The sequence below is a fragment of the Trachemys scripta genome, chromosome 4 (assembly GCF_013100865.1).
Source record: "Trachemys scripta elegans isolate TJP31775 chromosome 4, CAS_Tse_1.0, whole genome shotgun sequence".
Classification (NCBI taxonomy): Eukaryota; Metazoa; Chordata; order Testudines; family Emydidae; genus Trachemys; species Trachemys scripta.
The window spans coordinates 112979558-113006242 of NC_048301.1; the positions used below are offsets into that span (position 1 = coordinate 112979558).

General features: G+C 44.2%; 1 protein-coding gene across 5 annotated transcripts in view; it reads right to left on the reverse strand.

The window, feature by feature from the left end:
• LOC117877368 (SITS-binding protein-like) overlaps nucleotides 1-26685 on the reverse strand; it is a 74008-nt gene that overhangs the window by 28374 nt on the left and 18949 nt on the right. For all 5 annotated transcript variants that reach the window (XM_034770443.1, XM_034770440.1, XM_034770441.1 and 2 more), the window contains 5 exons: nucleotides 18783-18990; nucleotides 17969-18119; nucleotides 16062-16262; nucleotides 14343-14611; nucleotides 8543-8679 (listed from right to left, as the gene is read on the reverse strand). In XM_034770443.1, coding sequence (XP_034626334.1) covers nucleotides 8543-8679; nucleotides 14343-14611; nucleotides 16062-16262; nucleotides 17969-18119; nucleotides 18783-18990 — 966 coding nt within the window. The remainder of the gene's footprint in view (nucleotides 1-8542; nucleotides 8680-14342; nucleotides 14612-16061; nucleotides 16263-17968; nucleotides 18120-18782; nucleotides 18991-26685) is intronic.

The following is a 26685-nucleotide window of genomic DNA, read 5'->3' on the forward strand; positions in this document are numbered from 1 at the left end:
AGGGCAAGCCCCGGACCCCGCTCCCCATCCGGAGCTTGAGGGCCAGATTAAAACATCTGAAGGGCCGGATGCGGTCCCCGGGCCATAGTTTGCCCACCCCGGGTTTAGATACAACAAATCCTACATCTTGACAGGGGGTTAGACTAGATGACCTTTGTGGTTCCTTCTAACCTGATGATCCTATGTACCTAAATCAGTGGCTTGGTTATCAGATGCACTGGCTGCCCATCACCTCCTTTGACTTCAGAGGGAACTGTGGGGTGCTCAGTACTTTTGAAAATTGGGGCACTTATTTAGGTTTCTCAGTATGGCTTTAGGAGCCTAGCTTTAGGTACCCTCTTTTGAGCATCTTGTCCAGCTATGTCTGCAATACCAGACATTTCAGAATCCCTGAGAGTAAAAAAATCTCTCTCTAAAGCCTTGGCTACACTTGCGAGTTGCAGCGCTGTAAAGGCTCCCCCAGCAGTGTAACTCACTCCCCGTCCACACTGGCAAGGCATTTGCAGCGCTGTATCTCCGTGGTTGCAGCGCTGCATGTACTCCACCTCTCCGAGAGGAATACTGAGTATTGCGCTGCCGCTGCAGCGCTGCAGCGCCAGTGTGGCCACCCAATGCGCTGTGAATGGCCTCCAGAATAATTCGGCAGTATCCCACAATGCCTGTTCTAGCCACTCTGGTCATCAGTTCAAACTCTACTGCCCTGGCCTCAGGTAACCAACCATGTGACCGACCCTTTACATTCCCCGGGAATTTTAAAAATCCCCTTCCTGTTTGCTCAGCCCGGCGTGGTGTGGAGTGCTATCAGCGAATCTTTCCAGGTGACCATGCCTCCACGTGCCAAGCGAGCCCCAGCATGGAGCAATGGCGAGTTGCTGGACCTCATCAGTGTTTGGGGGGAGGAAGCTGTACAGTCCCAGCTGCGCTCCAGCTGTAGGAATTATGGTACCTTCGGGAAGCTATCAAAGGACATGATGGAAAGGGGCCATGACCGGGACGCCCTGCAGTGCAGGATTAAAGTGAAGGAGCTGCGGAGTGCCTACCACAAAGCCCGCGACGCAAACGGCCGCTCGGGTGCTCCCCCTGCGACCTGCAGATTCTACAAAGAGCTGGATGCGATACTTGGGGTTAACCCCACCTCCACTCCGAGCACCACCATGGACACTTCAGAGACAGTGTGGCGGGGGGGGAGGAGGAGGAGGAGGAGGAGGAGGAAAACGGGAGTGATGGTGGTGGGCCGGATGGAGACACCCTGGAATCCCTTGAGCCATGCAGCCAGGCACTCTTCTCAAGCCAGGAGGAAGGTAGCCAGTCACAGCGGCTGGTCCTTGGTGGAGGACAAACAGAAGAGCAGGTTCCCGGTAAGCAGTTTTTTTTTTCGGGAAGGAATTTTTTTGGTGCGGGCTCTTTGGGAGAGGAGGGTTAGGCACGCATGCCTAGATGCAGAATAGTGCATTGATGTGGTTTATCACATCGCAGTAATCAGCCTCGGTAATCTCCTCGAATGTCTCATCCAGAACGTGTGCAATGCGCTTGCGCAGGTTTATAGGGAGAGCCACCGTGGTCCTTGTCCCAGCCAGGCTAACGTGTCCGCACCACTGTGCCGCGAGGGGCGGGGGGACCATTGCTGCACACAGGCAAGCTGCATATGGGCCAGGGCGGAAGCCGCATTGCAGTAGAAGACCCTCCCTTGCTTCCCAGGTCACCCTCAGCAGCGAGATATTGTCCAGGACGAACTCCTGTGGAAAATGTTGGGACAGTGTTCAGTGTAGGTGCCCCCTGAAGCTGTTGGCTCTCCCCAGGGCACAGAAACCCAAAGGACAGTGCAGCCCTGAAACAATCAGTCCCCCTTACTCACCATTTTGAGGCTCACGTGGGATATGTGTGCTCTGTTTCGGATGGAAAAATTATGCTATTGTGTAGACCCTGTGTGTTTTCTACTCCTTAAGTGAGGGGGGAATCATTACTCTGTCTGGTATAAACAATGCAGCCTCTGTTAAATGTTGCATTTTGCCTATACAGCTGCATCAAACTTGAGACCTCAGCCGTCCCTCTTATCGCCTGCGCGGAGACTGCAAAGACTCAGGAAGAGACTGCGAAAAAGCAAAGAAGACATGCTGCAAGAAGTGATGCGGCAATCTATTAAAGAGAATGAGAAAGCACAGGACTGGAGGGAGAGAGAAAGCAGGATCCGCCAGGAAAACGCAGCGCACCAGCAACAAAGCACCGCGCACCGGCAGCAAAGCACTGATAGGCTCATAAGTATCCTGGAGCGCCAAGCAGATGCTATACAGGAGCTGGTAGCCATGCAGAAAGAGGAGCAGTACCGCAAATGCAAACGGCACCCCTCCCCCCGCCCTTGTCCCAAAACTCTTTCTGTTGTGCCCCACTGTCACCTCCAACCCACTTTCCCCAACTTCCGTGTTCTTCACGCCACCCACTGCCTCCAACACCAGTATCTTCGCCACCCAGCCCTGAAAACCACGACCCTTACCCTCTGCATTCAACCCCCATCACCATGCAGTATAGCTGTCCTGAAGTGTAGCACTCACTGCACAGCACACCAGACAGGACATACGCGAATCTGTGATTGTACCGTTCCCCAATCCACCCCCTTGTTTCTTTTCAATAAATACATTTTTTTTCTTTTCAATAAATGGATTCTTTGGCTTTGAAAACATTCTTTATTATTGCATAAAGTAAAATACTCCTTAGCCCAGGAAATAAACAGGCACTGCAAATCTGCTTGTCTGCTCAGCAGACACTGATTCCTAAAGATTGGAACTACTGCACTTCACTCCTGTGCAGGGCACCAGATATCACTGTTGGTTTTCAGCCTCAAATTGCTCCCTCAAGGCATCCCTAATCCTTGCAGCCCCGCGCTGGGCCCCTGTAATAGCTCTGCTCTCTGGCTGTGCAAATTCAGCCTCCAGGTGTCGAACCTCGGAGGTCCATGCCTGAGTGAAGCTTTCACCCTTCCCTTCACAAATATTATGGAGGGCACAGCACGCGGATATAACTGCGGGGATGCTGTTTTCGGCCAAGTCCAGCTTCCCATACAGAGATCGCCAGTGGCCCTTTAAACGGCCAATGGCACACTCCACAGTCATTCGACACTGGCTCAGCTGTAGTTGAACTGTTCCTTGCTGCTGTCAAGGCTCCCTGTGGAGGGTTTCATGAGCCACGGCATTAACGAGTAAGCGGGATCTCCAAAGATCACAGTGGGCATTTCAACTTCCCCTACCGTGATCTTCCGCTCTGGGAAAAAAGTCCCGGCCTGCATCTTCCTGAACAGCCAAGTGTTCCAAAAGATGCGTGCGCAATGCACCTTTCCGGGCCAGCCTGTGTTAATGTCAATGAAACGCCCACGGTGATCCACAAGCGCCTGGAGAACCATAGAGAAATACCCCTTCCGATTAACGTACTCAAATCCTAGGTGGGGTGATGCCAGAATAGGAATGTGCGTCCCATCTATCGCCGCTCCACAGTTAGGGAACCCCATTTGTGCAAAGCCATCCACTATTTCCTGCACGTTACCCAGAGTCATGGTTCTTCTGAGTAGGATGCGATTAATGGCCTTGCAAACTTGCATCAACACGATTCCAACGGTTGACTTTCCCACTCCAAACTGGTTTGCGACCGACCGGTAGCTGTCTGGAGTTGCCAGCTTCCAGATTGCAATAGCCACCCCCTTCTCCACTGGCAGGGCAGCTCTCAATCTCGTGTCCTTGCACTGCAGGGTGGGGGCAAGCTCCTCACACAGTCCCATGAAAGTGGCTTTTCTCATCCGAAAGTTCTGCAGCCACTGCTCGTCATTCCAGACTTCCATGACAATGTGATCCCACCACTCGGTGCTTGTTTCCCGAGCCCAGAAGTGGCGTTCCACGGTGCTGAGCATGTCCGTGAATGCCACAAGCAATTTTGTGTCATACGCATTACGCGGCTCGATAGCATCGTCAGACTCCTCACCCTCACTCTCACTGTCACTTTGGATAGTTCGACAGCCAAACGTTTCGTGCTGGCGAGATTCATCAGCATACGTCTCAGCAGTTCGGACTCCATTTCCCGGAGACAGATCACGCTGCACAGAAACCGTTGAAAGATGGCGCCAAAGGTGGACGGAAACAAAGGGATTTCTGGAATGCGAAGCGATGCATCACGGGGCATTGGGACAGGACCCAGAATCCCCCGCACCCACGCCCGCTTCCCACAACCCACGGCGCCAGAATGGGAAAAGGTGCTCTGTGGGATAGCTGCCCATAATGCACCGTTCCCAATAGTGCTGCAATTGCCACAAATGTAGCCACGACAGTGCGCTGGGCAGCTGTCAGTGTGGACAGACTGCATCGCTTTCCCTACTCAGCTGTACAAAGACAGGTTTAACTCACAGCGCTGTACAGCTGCAAGTGTAGCCAAGGCCTAAAAGTATCCAACTTATCCGTTTGTAAATCAAAAGCCTGGGGATGCTATTTGCCATGAATGTTATCACCGCAGTAAGTTGCTCCAGGTAGAGACACTTAAGAACAGTACATCTAGATGTGAGTGAGCAGAAAACAGTGCTGCTCTGTACTTCAAGGTGGAGGGAGGAATGCTCAAATTGGCAGGCACCTGAAGATCCTAACATTGGCTAAGGCTGTCTCCTACTAAAAGCTATTTTTAAAGCAGGGGAAAGGACTCAAACCGAAAAAAACCCTATTTTAAAAATGTGCTTGAAAAAGGTGACTGAAAAAATAACCATTTTAGGTGGTGCAGGTAACACTGCCTATAGTTAAGGTTGCCCACAACTTCTCATTTGAAGGACCCTATTTTCTGTTGTTTATAACCTTGCCAAACTGAAACCATTTGGCTGAAGTTTTCCACACTGGGTGTCTGCCTGTGGCTGAACTTTTGGGGGGAAAGTTTCAGCAAAAATAATTCAGCCCGTTTCCGAGAACAGGATAAGGAAACAAATATGTTGTCTTGCCCATGCTAATGAATTAGTTGTAGGAATGTTATTTTTAGAAGCGCTAATGTCTCCCGGCTTTGGAGCAGAAACTTGAAATTTGGCAGGGGGGTGGCCTTTGTGACAGAGAAGTGTCTTTTGCTGTTTCCATGAAAAACTACCCAAATTTGTCCAAGAAAAAAATTGCCGTTCATACACACTCAATAGAGATGTGTTAGAGTTTGGCTTCTAAATTCTCCAACAAGTCTGTCTGTTCTGAGCATGCACCAACTCCACACAGCTCCTACACACCACTGGACTGTGCATGCAACATCCCAGCGGTGTTGGGGCTGAGTCCAGGACTTTCCCTGCAATTGCTCTTTCAGGCTGCTCTGGGGCAGGGCACTAGAACTGAGAGCAGGGACATTGTCCTGTGCTCTCAATGCTCCCCCTGCTGGCATCTAGGTCATGAGGAAAGAGAAGAAGCCGCATGACACAGAATGCAGTAGGGTAAGGAACTTATGGTAGGGAGGACCTGGGTAGAGAGGGGTTGCAGATAATGCTAAGTATTCTGAAAATTCACACCCTAAGGGCCATATTTTTAAAGATATATAGGAGCCTAAAGATACAAATAGGTATCTAGTGGGATTTTCATAGGCACTCGAAAATCCCAGTAGGCACCTATCTGCAGCTTTAGGCACCTAAATACCTTTAAGAATCAGGCCCCTCGCATCACATATCAGTGGACACTGTTGACTTTAATTTCTCTGTGTGTCAGTCCCCCCCTCTATAAAGTGGAGATAATACCAATCCTGCATCTCACAGGGATGTTATGAAAATAAATTAATTAATGTTTAATGAGAGCCATAGAAAAAAACCACAAGGAAATTAATGATTCTGTCCTTAGGGCAAGGTTTGAACAGTGTACATTAAATAAGGCTGAGGGCTATACACTGAATGATGGGAATAAAACAAAATTCACTGACCAACCTGCACTGAATGAGGGAAGAGTCCTGTGGAAAAGAATAGTATGTGATCATGACATTAAAGATTGTATCATAATGGATATGCACAAGGGGCCAAATGAAAGTTGTGCAGGATACCTAAATTCTGATCTTTTCTAAGTTTGTAATGCATAATGTTGTTTTGACATAGGCTTTGGGGGGGGGGTGATGCAATGTAATGTTATATATACAGTTAAAGAAAAAAAAAGGGGGTAATCTCATCATTATTAAGATAAACTCCTTTTAAGGGTGTGTTTAGACAGGCCAGTAATATGCTTCTGGGTCTGGATCTGCTAAAGCAAGTTTTAAATGCGAAAAATGAGCTGTAAAAAACAATATTAAATTAGACCTGAGAGAAACTAAGTGCTGCTCTGGCCCTGCACTGCCTGAGGGAGCTTTAGCCAAGCACGTTGTAAGCAGGAAGCCAGAAACGTCAAAGAAAGTGTAAACAACCTGTGCAGATGCGGCTCTAATAACAACTCCCTCTCCCCCTGCTCTGGGGGTGTTTTTTCCTACATCCCCCCTCTGCCAAGTGTGAATGATTCAAACGAACCCCATTGCAAGAGTGAAATGGTCAAAAAGGAGGAGGTTCTGAGGTACACAGACACAAGAGGCAGCAACTTCATACTAAATTACTAGCTGTTAATTACACAAAAGGAAAACAAAAAACTGCAGTTAAATGAGGCTTCACAACCTGGCATCCAGCCATCCACCTTCAACCTCTCTGTCCCCTTCACTGATGAGAGAAGGAAAACACAGTCTTTACTGGCCCAGGTCTGTCCCCTTCTATCAGGATCTTCATCAGTTTGAACCTCTAGAATAATTATGGCCCTATAGGGAGTGAGTCAACAGTCCCCCTCAGTTCTCCATCTAGGGTGAACAGGTTTCCCACTAGAGGACACGAGGCACCAGTCACTCCAATTTTGTCCAATGGGATAAGACAGGTTCCGAGATGAAGAACACGGCTCTCTATAAATGATCTGAGACACCTACACTGACCCGTGATTGTGCCTCTGGAATGAGCACAATTCCTCCACAAGGCCATGGAGTTGCCCATCAGCCCTGGCTTATTGCTTAACTTAGCAATGGTTTCTCTAGGCAAGGCTCCACTATGAATGATCCAGAGCTACATCAGTTGGATCATTTTGTAGGTTGCAATGGAGGAAGAGGAAGTTCCTTTCCCTCAGGAGACCTAGTGCTGTGGCTTTGTACTTGGACTACTGAGGCCACACCCCAATCAGCAGGGGAACTGTTGAGCAACTCCATAACTGGGCTGGAATAAGGGATAAATTGCACCAGTGCAAATGATGCTGACTTTGTGTAAGCAGAGTTTGCAGCGATGGTTGAACTCCCGGTGCTGATAAGTGTCACCATGAAAATATTGGCTGGTCAAGGGGCGGCGGGGAGCGGCAGGTCAAAAATTATCTGAGGGGGTTGGGAGCAGCCATTTGTAAGGACATGGTCAGTGGGAGCTCGGCACCAAGTTACTAATGAGGAGCAGAGCCCTAAGCATAGAAAATGGCACCCATGGATTGTACAGCTACTCTCCATTAGGCCTTTCATAAGGGATCCTCCTTCTCAGACCTGACTCATGTGTGCCGGACTTGAATGCAGACTTCAGTGCAACCATTTTAAAGTGTCAGCAGAAATTCATAGAGACAACCATTGTTCTTACCCTCTGAGTTGGGAGATGGCCTGGGGCAGGTGATGGCAAAAGCGTAACTACCAGGTAGCTATGCAGCCCATAGAGCTCTAAGATGCAGCCTCTGTAGGCCCTCTTGGTGCAGCCCTTGGCAGGTCCCAATATACACAAGAAACCTGCAAGAAACCTCTGTGTGGGTATAATCTTGGCCCTTGCATCCCTGGTCCAGGAGACTCTAGCACCAACAGCATTGCAGAGAAACTCCTGTGAGAGGCAGACTGGGGTGAGCATATGCCCCACCCTGAGAAAAGGACGTGGATGGTGCTGCTGTACCTGCTTCCCCATTGCTCCCAGAGGTATCACGCCTGCCTCAGACACAAGGGACCAGATCCTGAGCTGCTATAAGTCAGCATAGCTTCACTGAATGCAGTGGAGCTATGCTAACTAACACCAGGTGAGGCTCGGGCTCAACACCTCAAGGAGCTGGTGCGCAGTTCCTTGTGCTCCCACTACGCCACATGGCCAGTGCACAGTCTAGCCCAGAGACGAACGTGGACGCAATCTATGCCAGTTTATACAAATTTACATGCAGCCCTCAGGCTCCTGGCATATTTTCAATGAGCTGGACCCAGTTAAGGTGGCCTTGATACAAGGTTAAGGAATTCTTTGAAATCTAATCCCAGGGAAGCTAGAAGCATATGGGTTTCCAATTTAATTTTATAAAAGCTTTTCTTTAAATTCCCTGGTTAATTCCTGTTAATAGTAAATCAAATAAACTTGATGTGGCATAGAATAGGATACCAAATAAACCCCCCTGAGGCTGTGTCTTAATATAGCTTACTATGGTTTTTAGCAGCTTGCTGATGGAGCTAACAGACCACATGCATTCTTCCTGCCGTAGCAATAGGCAATGGTTTAGACCTTACAAAATTCATGCAGAATGATCTGGGATATGAACAGATCATAAAAATATATTACCTACTGCATCCGGAATGAAGAAGTTGTAGCCAAGAAGACTGTAGTGAAGCACAGAAGGTATAATTCCCTTCAAACCAGCATAACTCCAGTCCGACTGGAGCGGGGTCATTTGAATGAAGAGTGGCAGATGGTTAGATCTAGGAGCAACAACGGCAGATGAACAGCAAACCAGAAAAACACATGTAATGTTTAGTAAGCCAGGCTACCTCAACTCTTTCAGAAAGCATTATCTGCCTCACCCTGTGCTGTGATGTGTGTCATCTGAGTGTGTGCATATGCTGGAGCTAGAACAGATAGTCTGAACGCCTAGGTAGAACTTGGGGTAGTTAGCCCGTCCTGTCATCTGTGCAACCACAGATACACTGCTGGTTGTGTGTCTACCCAAGTTGGAAATTACACCTCCAGTGCTAGTGTAGACATACTCTGAATGCTCATCCCTGCTAGAACAAGACACCTTTTGCCATTTGCTTACATTTTTCAATACCTAGATGACTTCAGTGTATTTTAGCAAGAGTTTATTTGTATGGTGATGTTGGAACAATTAATCTGTCTGGCTTTAGCAAAACATCCTCCTCCCCGCTTTTGTCCTGAAATGACTAGGTTTATTTCTAACTCTGCTCTTTCATTGTGCTGTCCTTGCAAAACTCTTAGTTTAATTTTATGTAAAGCAGGATAACTTCATGTTCCAGTTAGGAATTCTGTTATTTTTTAGGTTATAATAGACATAGGTCTCACTGCAGGAATTTCATATTCATCTACATTATTGTCGGGTGGTATTAATGTGTTTACTGCCCTGCTATTGGTATCAGCTGGAGCAATTCCTTATTCAATTTTTATTTCAAGTATGGAATAATTCTCTCCAACTTCAGCATCACAAATTGGGATCTAGATTGTGCTGAAGATTAAATCTAAACACATTTTCAAGCAGTCTTCAACCAGTTTATTAATGGCTCTTTTTGTGTGTGGGTGTGGGTGTGGGTGTGGGTACGTTCATAATGTAAGACAAACACAAACACCTTCTTTTCAATCTAGATGTAGTTTCTTTCCGCCATGTTTAGGTATCATGAGTCAAATGCAACAGGCTACTCTTCGAGTGCACAAATGTCCCATACAGATAAAAATCAACAAATGGTCTAATAGAAGTTAAATTCATGGTTAGGTGCCTCTCCCTTGCTGTCTGCCAAAATCATCTAAGTCTTTCATTGTGTTCTTTAAGGTCTCTAGCCCAAATCAGAATTTCATCTATTATAACTTTCATCCCTTGGAACTCCTCACAAGTCTTTACACTTTTTGATATGCTCTGGAACACAAGTAACAACTAAAGGCACACCCGTAAAACACCCAGTGTCTGAAAAGTCACTAATTTAGAACTTGACACAATGCAGGTTCTTCATCTAACACTGAGAATATTTTTTGGTACAAAGTGTTTGGCCCCCAATTCTTCAAGTTTTAGTCATATACAGTTCAGGTTTTATGACTTTATTTAAAGCACATGGATTGATATGTATTCTTAATTCATTTGGCTTTCAGTTTACATGTCTAGAGTTAAATCAGTCTGTAAGTTGATCTAAATTTTCAGTAATTACTGTTTTTTCCATACAGTTAAAATTGCACTTGTCAGTATCTATTAGCACAATTTTTTTCCCTTCGTAATTAGACCACTAGAGTAAATTGACTTGTTTCTCTAACTGGAATTTTTCTTTCAGACACCCTGAGTCTTTGAGGCCATTTGAGAAGTCTCTCCAGATACAGCCTATGCTCTGTGTATGTGATTTTATGGTGTTTACAGCAAACATATTTTTAACTAACTTCATGGCTAGATAGGTTTTTAGTCTTCAAACAGATGATACCATCTGTGTTTAACTGTTTGAAAAGATATTATATTATACTGGTTTCTAAAGCAAATTGTAATAGTTATTTGCCTTTATACCAGTATTTTCTGACCTGAATATGAAACAAGCTTTACTTCAATTTTCTGTATCCTTTCCTTACCGACAGTACTAGATATTTAATGGAATAACACTACATTGTACTCTAGTGTCTAGGTTAAAAGGCTACAGTTCTGTCATTAATGCTTAGCTGTATTTGTTAATCTGAAGCAGTAAATTCTGCAGATATTACCAACAAAGAGATCTGAATTAGAGAATTGTTTGCCAAAGAAGGAGACACTAAAGTTTAACTATTTGACATATCTTTGAAAAATTATTTTTTCATTGCTTTCATACCATATTTGACCAAATGCTGGGGAATTCCTTGGCTAATGTTCTTGACCACATCTAATGGAGAGAGATTTTTATTTTTATTTCCTTCATTTCTGGTATTGTCTCTTTACCATGACGACACTGGACTACTTGCTTATCTGTGCCCAGATCACCAAAAGCCAAAATCTACATTTCACTCATTTCATTGGCCCAACAAGATGTCTAAAAGGTGGGTTAAATCATCTTTTCCACAGCAGTTTGCCTCACTTGGTCATTTTGCATTCCATATACAAGCCTCTTGGTTATTAAAAGTCACATTATTCCCCAAATTCAAGTTTGAGCTTTAATCATTGAGTTAGTCACTTATAAATTAACTGGTTCATATTGCCCTTGAATATGAATTTTTAAAAACTGAATGTCTCTCAGGTGTAATATTTGTCTAGGTTTAAGTAATTCTAAAATCATAGGAATGTAAGGCTGGAAGGGACTTCACAAGGTCATTTAGTCCTTCCCTCTGTGCTGAGGCAACATTAAGTAGACCTAGTCCATCCCTGACAATGTTTGTCTAGCCCATTCTTTAAAACATCCAATGACAATGATTCCACAAATGACTTGGGTAACCTGTTCCAGTGCTTAGCTATCCTTACAGTTAGAAAGGTTTTCCTAATATCTATATACATCATCTATGCCAAATCCTCTTTATGTCTTCTAGTCCCTCCTTCCATGTAAAAGCATCAGACGTTTGCAATACTGCTGATCCTGACATGCAGAGAAACAGCATGGCTGGCATTTTAGTTGCTTTCTCTGAGATCCCCATCAGTATGAGAAAAATATCAAACTGTTTAAACACTGATGCCATTTCCTTGTGAGGATTCCTTGCAATTCCAATGGGGTTGGAGGAAGTCAGTCCTCCAATTTTGCTTTTATGTATCTCCTGACACCACATAGTATTTAGCAAGCACACAGGAGTCAGATTGGCTAGAGAGAAGGTACAGCACTTTTATAAACTGCATGAGCACTTGGATCAGATGCAGACTGCTCCCAGCTCCTAGAAACATTTGGGCATTTCCAGAACAGCCATTAGCACAGTCACTACTGCAATAGCGCCATAACACCTATCCTTACAATACTCAGCAAAGCCTTCCTCATGGCTTCCTTATTGCTCTGTGTGCCATTACTCAAGGTCTGATCTATTGCCCATTGAAGCCATTGGGAGTCCTTCCATTGACTTAATTGGGAATTAGATTGGGCCCTCAATGCACACTCAGGGGTCACAAGGCTTCTGATAGCATGGTCCCTCTGGTATAGGTCCATAAGATAGTTTCGGTGTTGCTTTTCTGGATGTGCAGTCATGGCCAGATCCTGCAGACTTTACTCAAGCAAAACTCTCTGTGAAGTCAACAGGAATTGTGTGCAAGCTAGGCTTAGGGAAAAACTTCAGGATCTGTGCCTATATGCTCTTAGCGCTCTGAAGTGGTGACCTTTGCTTTCAGTAGAACACCATTAACTAGGGGTTCTTAACCTTTATCACACTGTGATCCAGGCCCAACTGGGTAATTTAGATTCCAAGATCTTCAAGGCAGTGATACTGTCTTTTAGGTATCTAAAGAAATGCCGTGAATATAAATGGCACCATAAACAATAAGCAATAGTAATACTACTAACTGACTGATTGGTTCTCAGGTGCTCCCAAAAATACTTTCTGGTGATGCTTTCTAAGAGGTGACATGGGATTTGATGCAATGGTTTATGGAGCAGTTCTGGTATCTGAGAACTACTAAATACAAGTGGCTGAGCAAATCTGCATCAGCAGAGGACCTGCTTGTAGGAACAGCTTGTCACCTTACTGCTTTCACTAGCTAGGGGCTACCTTACACTCTTCTGAATAGTCACAGACAGAACCTTCTTTCTGAATCACTGTCAATCCCACAGCTGATTTAGAAATATCTCTTTAACTAAAACATTCAAAAGGAGAGTTACAGCCTTTCTTTTTTAAAAAATGAACCATTTAAAATGATCTTTGTTTCCAATTTCCTGTAAAATCCTCATAAGAAGCTTGAAAATATTTCCCGAACAATTTGTATCCCTTCACCATCTGGTAAATACAAGAGATCCCAATAATAAAAAACAACAAAGCTTTCCACTGTGATAGTGCCTTTAATCAGAGTATCTCAAAGTGTGTTACAAACATTAATTGACTAATTAGGCCTGCTGTGAGATATGTAAAGGCTATTTAGAGATCAGTGCAGGGCTTAATTCATAATGAAAGAGGTGCCAGGGATCAATCAATGATTTACTTTAATAACTTATGTGGCAAGCCCAGAGGTGCCGGGCTATGAAGTGCCAAGCCTAGAGGCAGGGCTGCCCAGACGATTCAGGGGGCCATGGGCAAAGCAATTTTGGGGACCCCTTACATAAAAAAAATTTCAATACTATAGAATACTATATTCTCAGGGGGCCCCTGCGGGGCCCGGGGCAAATTGCCCCACTTGCCCCCCCCCTCTGGGTGGCCCTGCCTAAAGCTGCCGGGTCTCAGCCCTGGCAAGCCCTGGCACAAATTAAGCACTGATCTCTGTCCCTGCCACTGAAATACACCCACTTCTGGTAGTGTACAGCAACATTATAGGAGAGAAAGTGAAGAAGACTGTATCCATTTGAAACTACAGGTGATCATTAGGTGCAAAATAATTGCTCAGACTGGACTTTGGCTAAAACACTGGAGTTAATGTCCCTGCTTTGCAAAAGGTGCTGTGGGAGCTTGAATTACCATAAGTGGCAAAGACCTTGGATTTGTGTGTCATCCTGTAAACATGACGCAAAAAAAATAAAAATAAAACAAACATTGATAGGAAGGGAAAGAAAAAAGCCTCCTCACATACTCACCCTGCAGGATTGAAATCAATCGTAATTCAGCACCTAGATGCCTTTGAAGATCTGGGCATGGCTACATATGAGCTGGGAGGTGTGATTCCCAGCTTGGATAGACGTACCTGCGCTAGCTCTGCTTGAGCTAGCGTCTAAAAATACCAGTGTCCCTGGTGGCACAGGCAGATTCTTGGGCTAGCTGCCCAAGTATAATCTGAGTATAATCCCACCTGACCTCCAGGCACCTGATGGGGCACCTAGCCCGAGCTGCCACACACGCTGCTGCAGACACACTGCTATCTTTAGGTGCTTATTCGAGTAGCACTAGCGCAGGTATGTCTACATGAGCTGGAATCATACCTCCTACAGCACAAACGTAGACGCACTCTCTGCTTGCTTGCATGGCAGAACTGGCAGCTGCCATTAGCTGGCCTGTTTGTTCAGGGGGAGATAAACCAACCACTGCTCTCCTCCATTGAAGCCAATTGCAGATAAGGGGCATGAAGATGAGTTAGTCTGTGTGCTTTAAATTGTGCCACAGGCAGAATCTCTCGTTCCACAATGCCCATCCAAGTTCCCAGGCAGGGTTAAAACAGGGCTCGCGTACAGTTCCCCCTCCTCCTTGGCTGTTTGGACCCTGGCCCAGCTATCCTGCTTGCACTGAAATAGGACCAACAGGAGGCTTTAGATCTCTGTTTTCATTTCACCTTTTGAGCACTTTTCCTGAGACTCACCTTGTGACGGCACTAATTATTGTCGAATTTCCCAGCGTAGCTGCCATTAGTGCAAAAATGCCAATGTATTTATCCCCTTCCAGTTCTCTGGGTGGCTGGATTGCCTGCTCTGCGAACATGTTTCCTTCAGCACCTTCAAAAGTCACGTACTGCGCTCCCAGTCTCTGCCACAAGAGGCTCACCCTGTCCATGTACCAGCTTCTTGCAGCATCATTGGTCACGTTCAGCCGGACAGAAAACTGCCCTTTCCACTTGGTAAGCAGAGGAGTCTGTGATACAGCAAGGGTATTATGAGGCTGGGTTTGAACCATTAGACATTTACTAATTCCAGAGCATCTGCAGTTACACTAGCTAGGATGGAATTGTAAAAGCTCTCAGTCCTCGTGCGCCAGGACATAAGCTGATCACTAGGTGAGGTCAGGAAGATGTTCTCTCCCATGATATAATACGCCATGTTATTATTTTGCATTATCATTAATTTAGATAGCACTGAGCTTTTATTCTGGATGTATACCGGTTGGGCACCCTTGAAGTGACTTGTGGAAAGCATGACTTGCTGACATGAGAGAATTGGCAGCACCGTATTGCTGGTGAAAGGCCTGATCCAGTGTGCACCTGAAGTCATGAGGAGTTTTTTTAACAGGCTTTGGATCAAACCCTAATTGCCTACACTTCTCTCCAGGCTATTGGCAGCAAACCTGAAAATTCCTTTAACTGAAAATCAAGCTTACAATTAAAAAAATCCTTTGTAAATTATGAAATATGTGTCAGTGAATAAATATTGCAAAGAGCATTTTTCATACTTAACTATTTGTTTTATTTTGATTTAAGATATCCCTCTGGAAACTTGAAATCTACTTGCTTACCATAAAATGATCTGCATTGCTCCGCCATGTAATGGTTCATTATTGTACGGTTTGCCGGGAATATGGAGTTGCATTTGTACCCCACAGTAGGAGAGTGATTGCAATAGCTGCCAGCTCCAGACCTTAGTCCATGAGCTAAAGTGGAAGAGGCTCAAGTTTTTACCACTGATGGCCCAAGAGAGGCTGGCTATAAATATCCTGGTTTTATAATGGCAGGCCTGCAGCTGGGTACCGAGTTATGGGTACTGCCCATTTGTTGTACGGTTGCTTATGAAGACTGGGCTAATGGACTCTCTTCTAATTTAGAACTGAAAGGGGAAAAGGGGGGAAGAGTTATATAGGCTTTTCACAGGAAATGTAGGGAAAGATATAGATAAGACTAATTGGCCCCACATTGACCTAACTGTGCCTGCTTTTAAATCCAGTTACAATGCACATCTTAAAACATTTCATAACTTACTCTCTGTAGTAACATATCCCAGTGTCACAAGTGTCACTGGTATGAAACTGAGCCTCTATCAAAAGAGATTTAGCTTTTTAATATAGCACACAAAAAATCTGTGTCAGTCAGGAGTTATTTTGGTTAACAGACAACTAAAATGGATAATATTTTTTCAGTGACACATTCTATTAAATAATCCAAGATATGGCTTTATTTAGATTAAATTTTACAGGTCTGAGACTGGATCACTAATATTTAAACACCGTCTAGTGTGGTGTGCTGCATTGATTTATCTATTACTGCGGAAAGAGTGTTTAACCAGCCAAGTGTTTCTTACACTTGTTGGCTTCTTCTGAGTTCAGACTCTCTAGATTTAAGTGATTGGATCAGAAAAGCAATATAGGCTTGTACCGGGTGGCTGTCGAATTTCGATTGGAGGCTCAGCCAGTAATTTTCTTTGCCCTCTTGCAGAGACATCAGAAACAGCTGGGAGTTGATGCTTGTATACGGGGACAGAGTTATGGAAAATTTCAGAGGTTTAATTAACGAGAAGTCCCTGGTGTGTCTCAGAGCATGCATCTTCCTGCTAGCCATGGGCAAGTGCATATGGTCCTGGCGGGAAGGAAGAACAGAGTGCACTATTAGTCAATAATTTGAACACAAGTCATCAGGGTAACTTGAAACTAATGGCCAGAGAATGCAAAGCTTGGCGAGTCAGACTAGTTAACAACCCAGTCTTTATTAGTAGCAGTATCACAGTAGCATGTAGATGCTCCAAATGAGATTGGGAATCCCATTGTGCTGAGGGCTGCACATACACTGAATGAGAGATAAGCTCTGCTCTGAAGAGCTTACAATCAATATAGACAAGATAGAAAGAATAAGGGACTGAATTTACAGTTGGGGAACTGAAGTAAAGACAGATTAAAGGGCAGATTTTCAAAAGAGCTCAGCTCTCACTTAAACCACCTAAATGATTGAGAACTGAGCTGGGAACTGAGCGTTTTTGACAATCCAGCCACTTCATTCAGGTATCTAAACTCTTGAAAATCTGGCCATAAACAACTTGCCCACGGTCACACAGGGAGTCTACGGCAGAGCTGAGAAGTGAACCCAGCTCTCTGAGTCCCAGTCCAGTACCTGAACCACAAGAAGGTCCTTCCTCTCAAATTAAATAGCCTTCATCATCCCTTAAAAAAAATATCCCCAACCCACAAACAATTCAGGAGCACACTAAAGGTAAGCCTACACTGCAATCGGAGGTGTGATTATAGCTTGGCTAGACATCCCCACTTATATATATACTGGCCGTTATACTAGCTTAGCACAGCTAAGTGAAGACATGGCAGTGCAGGATGCCTGATCCCACCCAGAAACCTGGGTAAGTACTTGTGTTCCTAGCCTGCACTGCTGCATCTTCACTGCTATTTTTAGGCGTGTTAGCTAAATAAAAGCTAGCTCAGGTGTACTCTCACGAATGCAGATCACACCTCCGACTGCAGTGTAGACGTAACCTAAGTGCAAAACAACTTTTATTATTCTTAAGATTAGATTTATACAGAAAAGTACATACAACACTTTGCCCCCTCTTTAATGGTGTGTTGATCATTACGTTACATGCAAATTACTAGAACTAGTCCAAAAATGGTAATGTTTGAAAACTTCAAAATATTTTTCATTTTTCAGGTTTCAGAAGGGATAATGTTTTTGTTTGTTCAATTTTTATTTATTTTTTTGCAAAAATTTTGTCCCGTTCACCCCCCTCTTCTCTCTTTTTTTTCCATTTTGCCACTGAAAAAAGGGGGTTGCAGGGAGAGGAGGAAAAAAGGAGAAGCCAAAACTGAAAGTTTTTAGTTCTCATTTTTTTTTCCCCAGAGAAAATTTAGAAAAACCATGAGGTTTTTTGTTTTTGAACAAAGTCGATTTTCCAATGAAAAAAACATTTTGAAAACTTTTATCCAGCCCTACTGTTTGCCATAGAGATGGGAGACCCAGCCTCAGATAACATCCGAACCATCTCCGATACTCTCCCATTCCCCTGCACACAACCTTTTCAAAGGTTCAAACGTTCCATTACGTTCTCCCACCAACCAAACCATGCACTGGTCACCACTTCTTGCCTTTGGGGGTGGGGAAACTCTTGGAAGAGGTTGCCCTCTCTGCTCTATCTCCTAAAGTAGCTCTCTGGGGGCATTAGGTTTCTACATCAAAAAATGGCCCATTCCCTGCTCCAGAGTAGCAGAGCTCCATCACCCCTTTTTGCTGGGCTTTCCTAAGCAGTCCCTCAGTTTGCCCTCACCCAGCATGACTGCACATACCGCATTGGAAAGTAACATTGTGGAATGTTCGTTGAGAGCAATTAGCCCCTCCCCGAGATGATGTCTTTTCAATCTGTTGAAGAAAGACCTTAATCCTCGCTCCATTTTGGCAGCAGAATCCGCTGCTTTGTAATGCCTCCAGATTGGCAACCTGCATCGGAATAATTAAAAAAAAAAAAAAAAAAAAATGTCTTTCTTGATCTTACCAGATATTTAGTATGTCTAGCATCCCACAGCTGGGCAGAAGGTACATGACACAAGGTCTCTGAAGACAGTGTGTGTACGGGGGTGTGGGAGAGAGTAAAAGGAGGAAATAGTTGGAGAATACAACCCCCTTCCCACCAAACAGTATATGGTCTTGGTCCACTTGGAGCATTACTTTGGGTATTGAGTGCAGAAGAAATGGGACTGTTCCTCCCCAGTCAGGACTGGCTCTAGGTTTTTTGCCGCCCCAAACAAAAAAAAAAAGAAAACCCTCCTGGAATGCCGCCCCTGGAACTGTGCTGCCCCAAGCACGTGCTTGGTTTGCTGGTGCCTAGAGCCAGTCCTGTCCCCAGTGAATTGGACTTTTGGATCCTAGCTTTTGAACCAATCAATTAATGGCGATACTACTGCTCAGTAGTAGGAATGGAAATGGTTTCATTAAATTTCTTGTTTTACATTCACTGGGAGACTGGATGGCTCAGGGGACTGGGTACAGAGCTTTTCACTCTGGATTGCTGGTGGAAGTCCATCCCAGGTCGATAGAGACCAAGGGTTGCTGCCATTGGATAGTTGTTTGGTGCCTTCTGGAATGGGAAGATTTTTCTCTTACCTTAATATGTCAGTGTTTGGCAGCCTCCTCTCCTGCTCTGAGAGCTGGCTCCCTACTTCCTGGTGGGCAGACGTGATGTTTTGACTGATGCACACCATGTACTGTAGGGGGACCATGGCTATGCTGGAAGGGCTCTCAAGACAGAAGTACCTATTGCTCTCCACTGAGAGGGAGATGGGGACGTCTGGTGCAACTGTTACTGTCACCCCTTTGGAGACAACAAGAGGAAATATTAAAGTCAGGGAACGTCTGCATTTCTGATACCCTCCCTCTCCTCCTCCCTCCTGCCACCCAAACGCCTCCCTTCTCCCCTCATGAACCCCCAGTTTGCGTCTAAAAATATTCAGGAATCCCCAGGACTTGCCTCATGTTTCCTCCTCTTTTTGTCTGCGGTTGTACAAATGAACATCTGAAAGAAATCACGGGCTAAAGGGGAACTCTCCGAACTATCCACAGGCTGGAATTTGGTCACTGTGGTGGGACTGGACCATGTCATCTGTACCCAGGGTATACTGCGCCCCAGATTTGCTCACAGCTCCAAAGGAGTTGGGTGATGGAATAAAGTAGTGTAGTCAGCTGTGAGACCAAGGTCATGCAGAGGGCTATGTGCCCTTTTGGGTCACCAGCCATCTCAAGAAGACTGACCCTCCCAGCCAGACCCTGAAATTAATCACTTCCAGGAGAAGGGGAGTCACAACATCAACATCATCTTCCTAGCCTTGATTAGTTTTCCCTGTATCTGAAAACACCCGTTAGTGAAGAGTGCCGAATGCCAGCAATCACCGTCTGGTCTACATAGGGTGACCAGATAGCAAGTGTGAAAAATCAGGACGGGGGTGGGGGTAATAGGAGCCCATATTAAAAAAAGCCCCAAATATTGGGACTGTCCCTATAAAATCAGGACATCTGGTCACCCTAGGTTCACAACTGCAGTTACAGGTCCCTACACCACACAAGTCAGAGAGCTGACTAGTTCAAACCTGTTTTTCACTTCAAACATTTAATTTTTCCTTTTCGGGAGACATCTCTGCTTTTTACTATTTTAGACTGTGAGTGCACAGTTGGATGCTTATAGGTGTAGTAGATCCTGTTAAGGGCACACGGAGAGGAACCAGAGAATATTCCTTAAACTTTGCCTTAAAATCAATACAATGTGTAGGGTGACCAGAGGGCCCAATAAAATCGGGACCATCCTGATATTTAGGCGTTTGTCCCGCGTCTTTGATCGGGACGCAATTTTGATATTTCACGGTACACTCTTTTTTTTTTTTTTTGCTCCGCCAGTGACCCCTGTCCCCGTGTGTCCTGATATTTTCTTCCTCTCATCTGGTCACCTTAACAATGTGTCTGTTACTAATTCTCTCATTGTTTACAGAAAAAGTTGGTAAAACTTTCTTTTATTAAAGTATCTTAGTAAAGTTTATATTTGAGGGGAGAAGAGGAAACAGATTAGCCCAAAGGTGGTGTTAGCCCAGTGGGGACCCTAAAGAGGATTATTTGGGGGGGCCCTCCGCACAACACATAATATAAAGCAAATAGGGGCCCCCTTGAGCTGCTCGGGGCCCTAAGCAATTGTTTAGTCTGTTTATGCCTAGTGCCGGCTCTGGGTTATCCTCTGTACCTAACTGTAGGCAAGGAGGAAAGCATTAATTGGCTTTTGAGAGCATGGCACAGATGTAAACAAATGCTATGGATATGCTAAAATATCCGCCCAGATAAATATTGGTGCCATTGCTGAGAGTAAAAGTTCTCTGACTGTGGTTTCTAATTAAGCAAACTGCTATTTTCTTGAACTTCTGCTTTAGGATTAAGAACTGATTATTTGCTGTGTTAATCTGATGATTTGACTAAACTGATTTCATGCCAGTATTGCTGCTAATTAGTTCAGTTGACCTTAATTTGATAACTGAGTTGATTAATGCTGAGTTTGATAAAAATTGTAGTAGTTTAGCCTTATTGATATGACCTTTTTGATTATTTGTTTATTATTTTAATAACATTTATAATAAGTAGACAGAGCCTTTTCCCCCCTCAGTAATTTGAGCCCAAAACATAGAGAGCCTTTGGAGGGCATGAGCTGATCTACCTTGGAGCCCAGGTATCCCTCCCTAAAGTGATGCTTTGGTTCTCACAACTGGGAATAGAAACCAGTTCTCCTGAGACCCAGTTCGATGCCTCCCCATTGGCCCATGTTGCCTCTCCTCAAGTGAAGCTAAACCTCCACCTTCAGCGTTCTGTTACCTCCCTGATTCTCATGTGTGACCACAATGCAGGGCTGTTTTGGGCCACAACTCGGGGGGAGGGCTCTACATTAAAAAAGCTTTCATGAACCATTTTTTAAATTTCACATATAGGCTTTAGCAAGATCCTTCTTGTTACAAAAAAAAAAAATCTACATTTATTTGCATTCTTGTTGACAGGGCTGGAGGGTGAACACAAAACTGGATGACATAGCAGGGCCATTGGTAAGAGATGAAAGAAATGCAAGGAATTTGAAGAACAGCAGAATTCAAAGGCCTCCAACTGGGATCAGAGTCTCATTGTACTAGGTGTATATGTCCAGAATAATACATTATCTGTTGTGTAACCTTTCCAGGGAAGAGAGCAAGCGTGGGAAAAAGGAAGCACTACTGTCTCCCATTTTACAGCTGGGGAGGTGAAGCACAGAGAGATCAAGTGACATGCCCAAGATCAGACAAGGAGCCTGTGGCAAGGCCAGGATCTGAACCCAGATCTCCTGAGTCTTGGTGCCTTAACCATCAGACCACACTTCTTTCCAACCGAGCCAGAAGAACTACAGTAAAACTTAGGATCTGACTGAACCACCATCCCCAAAAAGATTCTGCATCAGAGCAGAGCTTTCCTTGTTGGGGGAGGAGGAGATATACAGCTTTATATAATATCAATGTATCAGGCTTTTGAACTCTTGTCTAAGCAGTGAATTATCTATAAAATTCCTAGGCAAGCAATTTCTTTTGTCCTCATTCTATTCAGCCTAAGCCAAAAAGACACAAACCAAAAAAGTCATTATGTTACACATTGGATTTTACTAAAACATTCCACTGTTCAGCTGCTGGGACCCGTAAATCCATTTCCCATGACAGATTTATATTTCATGCATGAAAGTTTAGTTTACAAATCCAACATGACCCTTTCAGTCTTTGAAGCCTGGCCACTATTTGATCCACTTGTAACTCAAAGCTCTCAATACACAAGCCCTAATCAGGTTTTCTACATCTGGGTCTTGATCCTGCTTCTGTTGAAGCCAATGGCAAAAGTACCATTGACTTCAGTGGTCCAGGATCAGGCCTCTAGTTTCTACATGAGGTTTTGACTTCTAATCAGCTCCATAAATGTTCGTGCAAAAACACATGTTGTCTCACTGGGATGGACATCCTGCCATAATGCTGCCAAGAGGAAAGCCCTTCTTTGCCTCATTTAGCACTCTGAGGATATTTTTGTTAAACATGGAGAAGGCTGTGTATGTGTAAAAACCAACACACAACTCTCACATGTCCCAGATCATGATATACATTTCATACCCTTATATTTGCAATATTGCTAACCCAGAAGGTTCAAAAAAATCAGGAGTCTAAGCTCCCTAAAATCATGAGATTGGCTTAGAAATCATGACATTATAAAGAAATTGTGTGTGGGGGGGGGCTTCTGCCTTTTTGTTTCTGACTATTTAGGTTGCACTCTGGTTATGTTTCAAGTTTTCTCTGCAATCATGAGGGCTAGACACTTTTTTTTTTTTTTTTTTTTTAATGAAAGCTGAGATTCTCAGGTAATCAAAAGTACCAGATACCATGAGATACAGAAAAAAACAGAATTGGCAGCAGAGTAGTACGTTATATTAGATTCTGACTTTGACTACGTGTCTGCACAGATGAGTAGGAGCCAGGAAGTAACAGGAACTATCCCATACACTGCTAGGCTGGCTACCTAGGCCTTGGGATTGGGTGCTTTGACGCATGGCCAGAAAGGGTTAAACATCCTGCAAAATAATTAACCCATGGAAGACATGTGGGGAGATAATGTTTGTGGTTTTGTGTATTTACATACGTATGAGTAGGGTGGACAATGTAATCAACAGTCTATGCTGTATTCTGATAATTCAGAGGTCAAAAGAACATCCAATCATGTAAATAAATTGTAAACACCGGATATCTCAGTATTCATCTCTCTTTGAAATGGACTGTGAATGGTGGAGGAACAAGCAAATGGCCTTATGTTAATTCATATAGCTAAGGGCTTGTCTACACTATGCAGCTTTTAGCGACAAGGACAGCCTTGTCGCTAAAAGTCAGCAAGTGTGAATGCTCTCTGCCAGTATTTTGTCAACACTTTTGCCAACAAAATACTTCCAGCCCCGTGAGCAGTGTTAGCTTCGTCGGCAGGAGAGTGCTCCTGCCGACAAAGCCACATTCATACTGCCACTTGCGTCGGCAAAACTTTTGTCTTTCGCGGGGGGGCTTTTTTAAGTACCCGTGAAAGACATAAGTTTTGTCGACAACGTTGCAGTGTAGACAAGCCCTACGTACCAGTGATGGACGTCCTTCAAAGTCATCCTAATTACTTTTTGTTCCTTGAGGAATTCCAACTTGTCAAAAAACATGAGATTGTATAAAAGATCCTTGGATCCTGATTCTGTCATCTCAGATCTGCTTAGATTTTGTCAGGGGAAGTTTGAGTCACAAGACTGAGGTCCCAGTTATGCTGGTTTGCCCTGAATATGAAATTTGGACATTGGACTATGACCTATGAACTGAATTCTAAAGGAACTCTTTGCAACTACAAAGCTCACCATCTCTGCTGTGAATCTGAACCTCAACGAACTGAACTCATGTCTGTATGTATATTGATCTTTAAACTAAAATTTATTACAAAAACAAAAGAGAGAGAGTATGGTTAAGTTAATAAGAATTGGCTGTAGCGTGTATTTGGGTAAGATCGGAAACATTCATTAATCTGGGAGGTAATGTGTCCAATCCTTTGGGATTGGTAGAACCTGTTCTTTTATACAATGAAATAAGATTTACAGAAATTTTCATCATATTTGACGACATGAGTACCTGGATGGAGGCCTGAGGCTGGATCACTTTAAGGGAACTGTGTTGTTTGGACTTTTGAGTAACCAGTAAGGTAATAAAGAAGCTGTTGGTGCTGATTTAGTGAATCTAAGTATTGGAATATCCACCAGCTTTTTGGGGATTGTCTGCCCCATTCGTTGCAATTCACCCTAATTGAGTGACCACAGCTGGCTCCCCACTAGGACTCCGGTCACAGGTGCACAGGAGTAGACACAGCTATTTGTCTGCTTCCTTCCTTCCTGAAGCAGTTGGGTGGGGAGTGGATGGAGCGTTGGCTCTACTCTCTCTCCAGCTTGACCAGCACTATATGGCTACCTACCTTCTAGGAGCAGGAAGGGAATTGTGACTCAAGTCGCAAGGTGGATGTAGCATACACATGAGGCTCTTGCTCATGATTGTGCCTAAAGACACAATCCAGCCCTGTGACTTTATAAGGCTCTTCATTCCTGAATTTTAAAAAATGCAATAGATTGAAGACTTAGGGACTGTTGGAGGAGTTAGTGCAAGCCGGGGAGGTTAGTAAAGGAGTGCTAGATGACTAGTATCACAGCCTCAGGGGGAGAAAGGAAGCATCATGGGCTATGTTTGGAAGCTGGAATAATGAGGGAAGGAACAGACAGGCTGAGGAGTAAGAGCAGAAGGATTGGCATAAGGTGACCAGACAGCAAGTGTGAAAAATCAGGACGGTGGTGAGGGGTATTAGGAGCCTATATAAGAAAAAGACCCAAAAACTGGGACTGTCCCTATAAAGGGCTGCATGTAACTGCAGCTGCACCAGGTATTCCAGGTCTATTCCTCAAATGACACTTCTAATTGCATGTAGCTTGTTAGCTGGCAGAGACAGACATGGAGGAGTAGGTACCTGTGCAAAGGTACCGACTCGGGCAGCTCGCCTATTGCACCACCTTTCCCATCCCAGTTACACTGCTATTTTTAGTGTGCTAGCTTAGTGTATGTGTATCTACCTGAGCTGGAAATTATACCCTCAGCTGCAGTGTAGATGTACCCTGTCATCAGAATGGCAGCATCTCTACATCTGCTCTACACAGAGGTAACTGTCTTGTCTACCCAAGGTGTGAGGCAGTGGAAACTCAGCCCTTCAGGGAGCATGTTTAAGGAATTGTGCTTATGACTGAGGAAAAAAACCTCTCCTGAGTTTCCATGCACATCCTCCTGAGGCACCATTTAATCTGTTCTGCTAGCGCTCTGCAGGAATGGAAGGAGAAGAATTTCCACAATGGATTCTACAGACAAAGTAGCAGCTGAAATAGTTATCTGTGACTTTCAGTAACGTATGCCACTAAAGACCTAAGCACACATGCCATGTGCCCGGCAATGATACATAGTGCTAGCTGCCAGCTGCCAAGGGCTTTTCTAGTACTGTATCTCAGAGTTGCCCTCAGTGAATGATATTGTCAGGTCAGCATGCATTGAAAAGAATAAATAGAAGATTTCTCTGCCAGGGCAGATCACTGGCGCATGTAGTCCGATATCTTGCTTTTGGCAGTGCCAGTACCTGACCCTTCAAAGGAAGGGATAAACTCCTAACCAGTTGTGCAGTGTGGTATTTTGGAATTGGGATCTTGCAGATGATCATTTTACACCCTGAGACATGAGATCTGATTATCCTTTATTCTCTGAATGTGCATAACTACTAGAGTCTAGAGATAACAGTGCCATAAAATTATCCAGTCCTTTTCAAAATCCAGTCACAGGGACCTCTTGCAGCAGTGAATGTTTCAAATTAACAAAGTGTGAAGAGAAAAGATAGGGCATGCAATTTGGCTAATTTGCTACATGCTCATAGACACCAGTAAATCAATGGAGGGGCAGATGCTGATGGCACTTTCACCTCTGGGGCACAAGTTCTTTGGTTCAAGTTCCACATTAGGAGAATGCCAATGCTCCAAGACAACACTCCTTCTATCAGTAAAACTATATCCTAAGTTAGGATTCCTAACATCCAAAGATGTGGGTTAGCTAGTTAGTGTGATGCTGCAGTCTATATGATTTTATAAAAATATGCTAATGAGTGAATATAATGTAACTGGAATATGCTTCATGCAAAAGGTCTCTTATAAGGTATCATTACAAAGCTTATAATCTACTGAGTGTGTTCATCCTATTTCTATACATGTATCACTTGTATCTAAAACTAGAAATATGAAATATAACTCTGAGGACCTATTGTAATTATGCAAAGTGTGGGCAATTAACGGTGGTTTGGAATCTTGATGGCTCCCATCAACCAGGACAATTGACTGTGGATGGCTCTATTTGCAGGGAAGCCTTCCTGTGAGTCAGGCTTGGGGTCTTACAGTGACGTGATCATGTCACCTGAACTGGAATCCATCTTTAACCTGGTGCTTTTCCATTGAGAAGGGGGTTGGGGGATGGAAACCCAGAGGAACAAAGGTTTCCTGCCTTACGCATAAGATATATAAATGGGTGGAACAAAACAAAGTAGAGGAGCCATCATGAGAAAGCCCCTAGCTACCACCTGAGCTGGAACAAGGGCTGTACCTGGGGAAAGGACTATGCCCAGACTAGGAAGGCATCCAGTCTGTGAAAGAAACATATTGAAACATCTCTGAGGGTGAGTTCTTATCTGTATTCAGTTTTTTACTGTATTAGACATAGACTTGCGTGTTTTATTTTATTTTGCTGGGTAATTCACTTTGTTCTGTCTGTTTCTACTTGGAACCACTTAAATCCTACTTTCTGTATTTAATAAAATCACTTTTTACTTATTAATTAACTCAGAGTATGTGTTAATACCTGGGGGGGGGGAACAGCTGTGCATCTCTCTC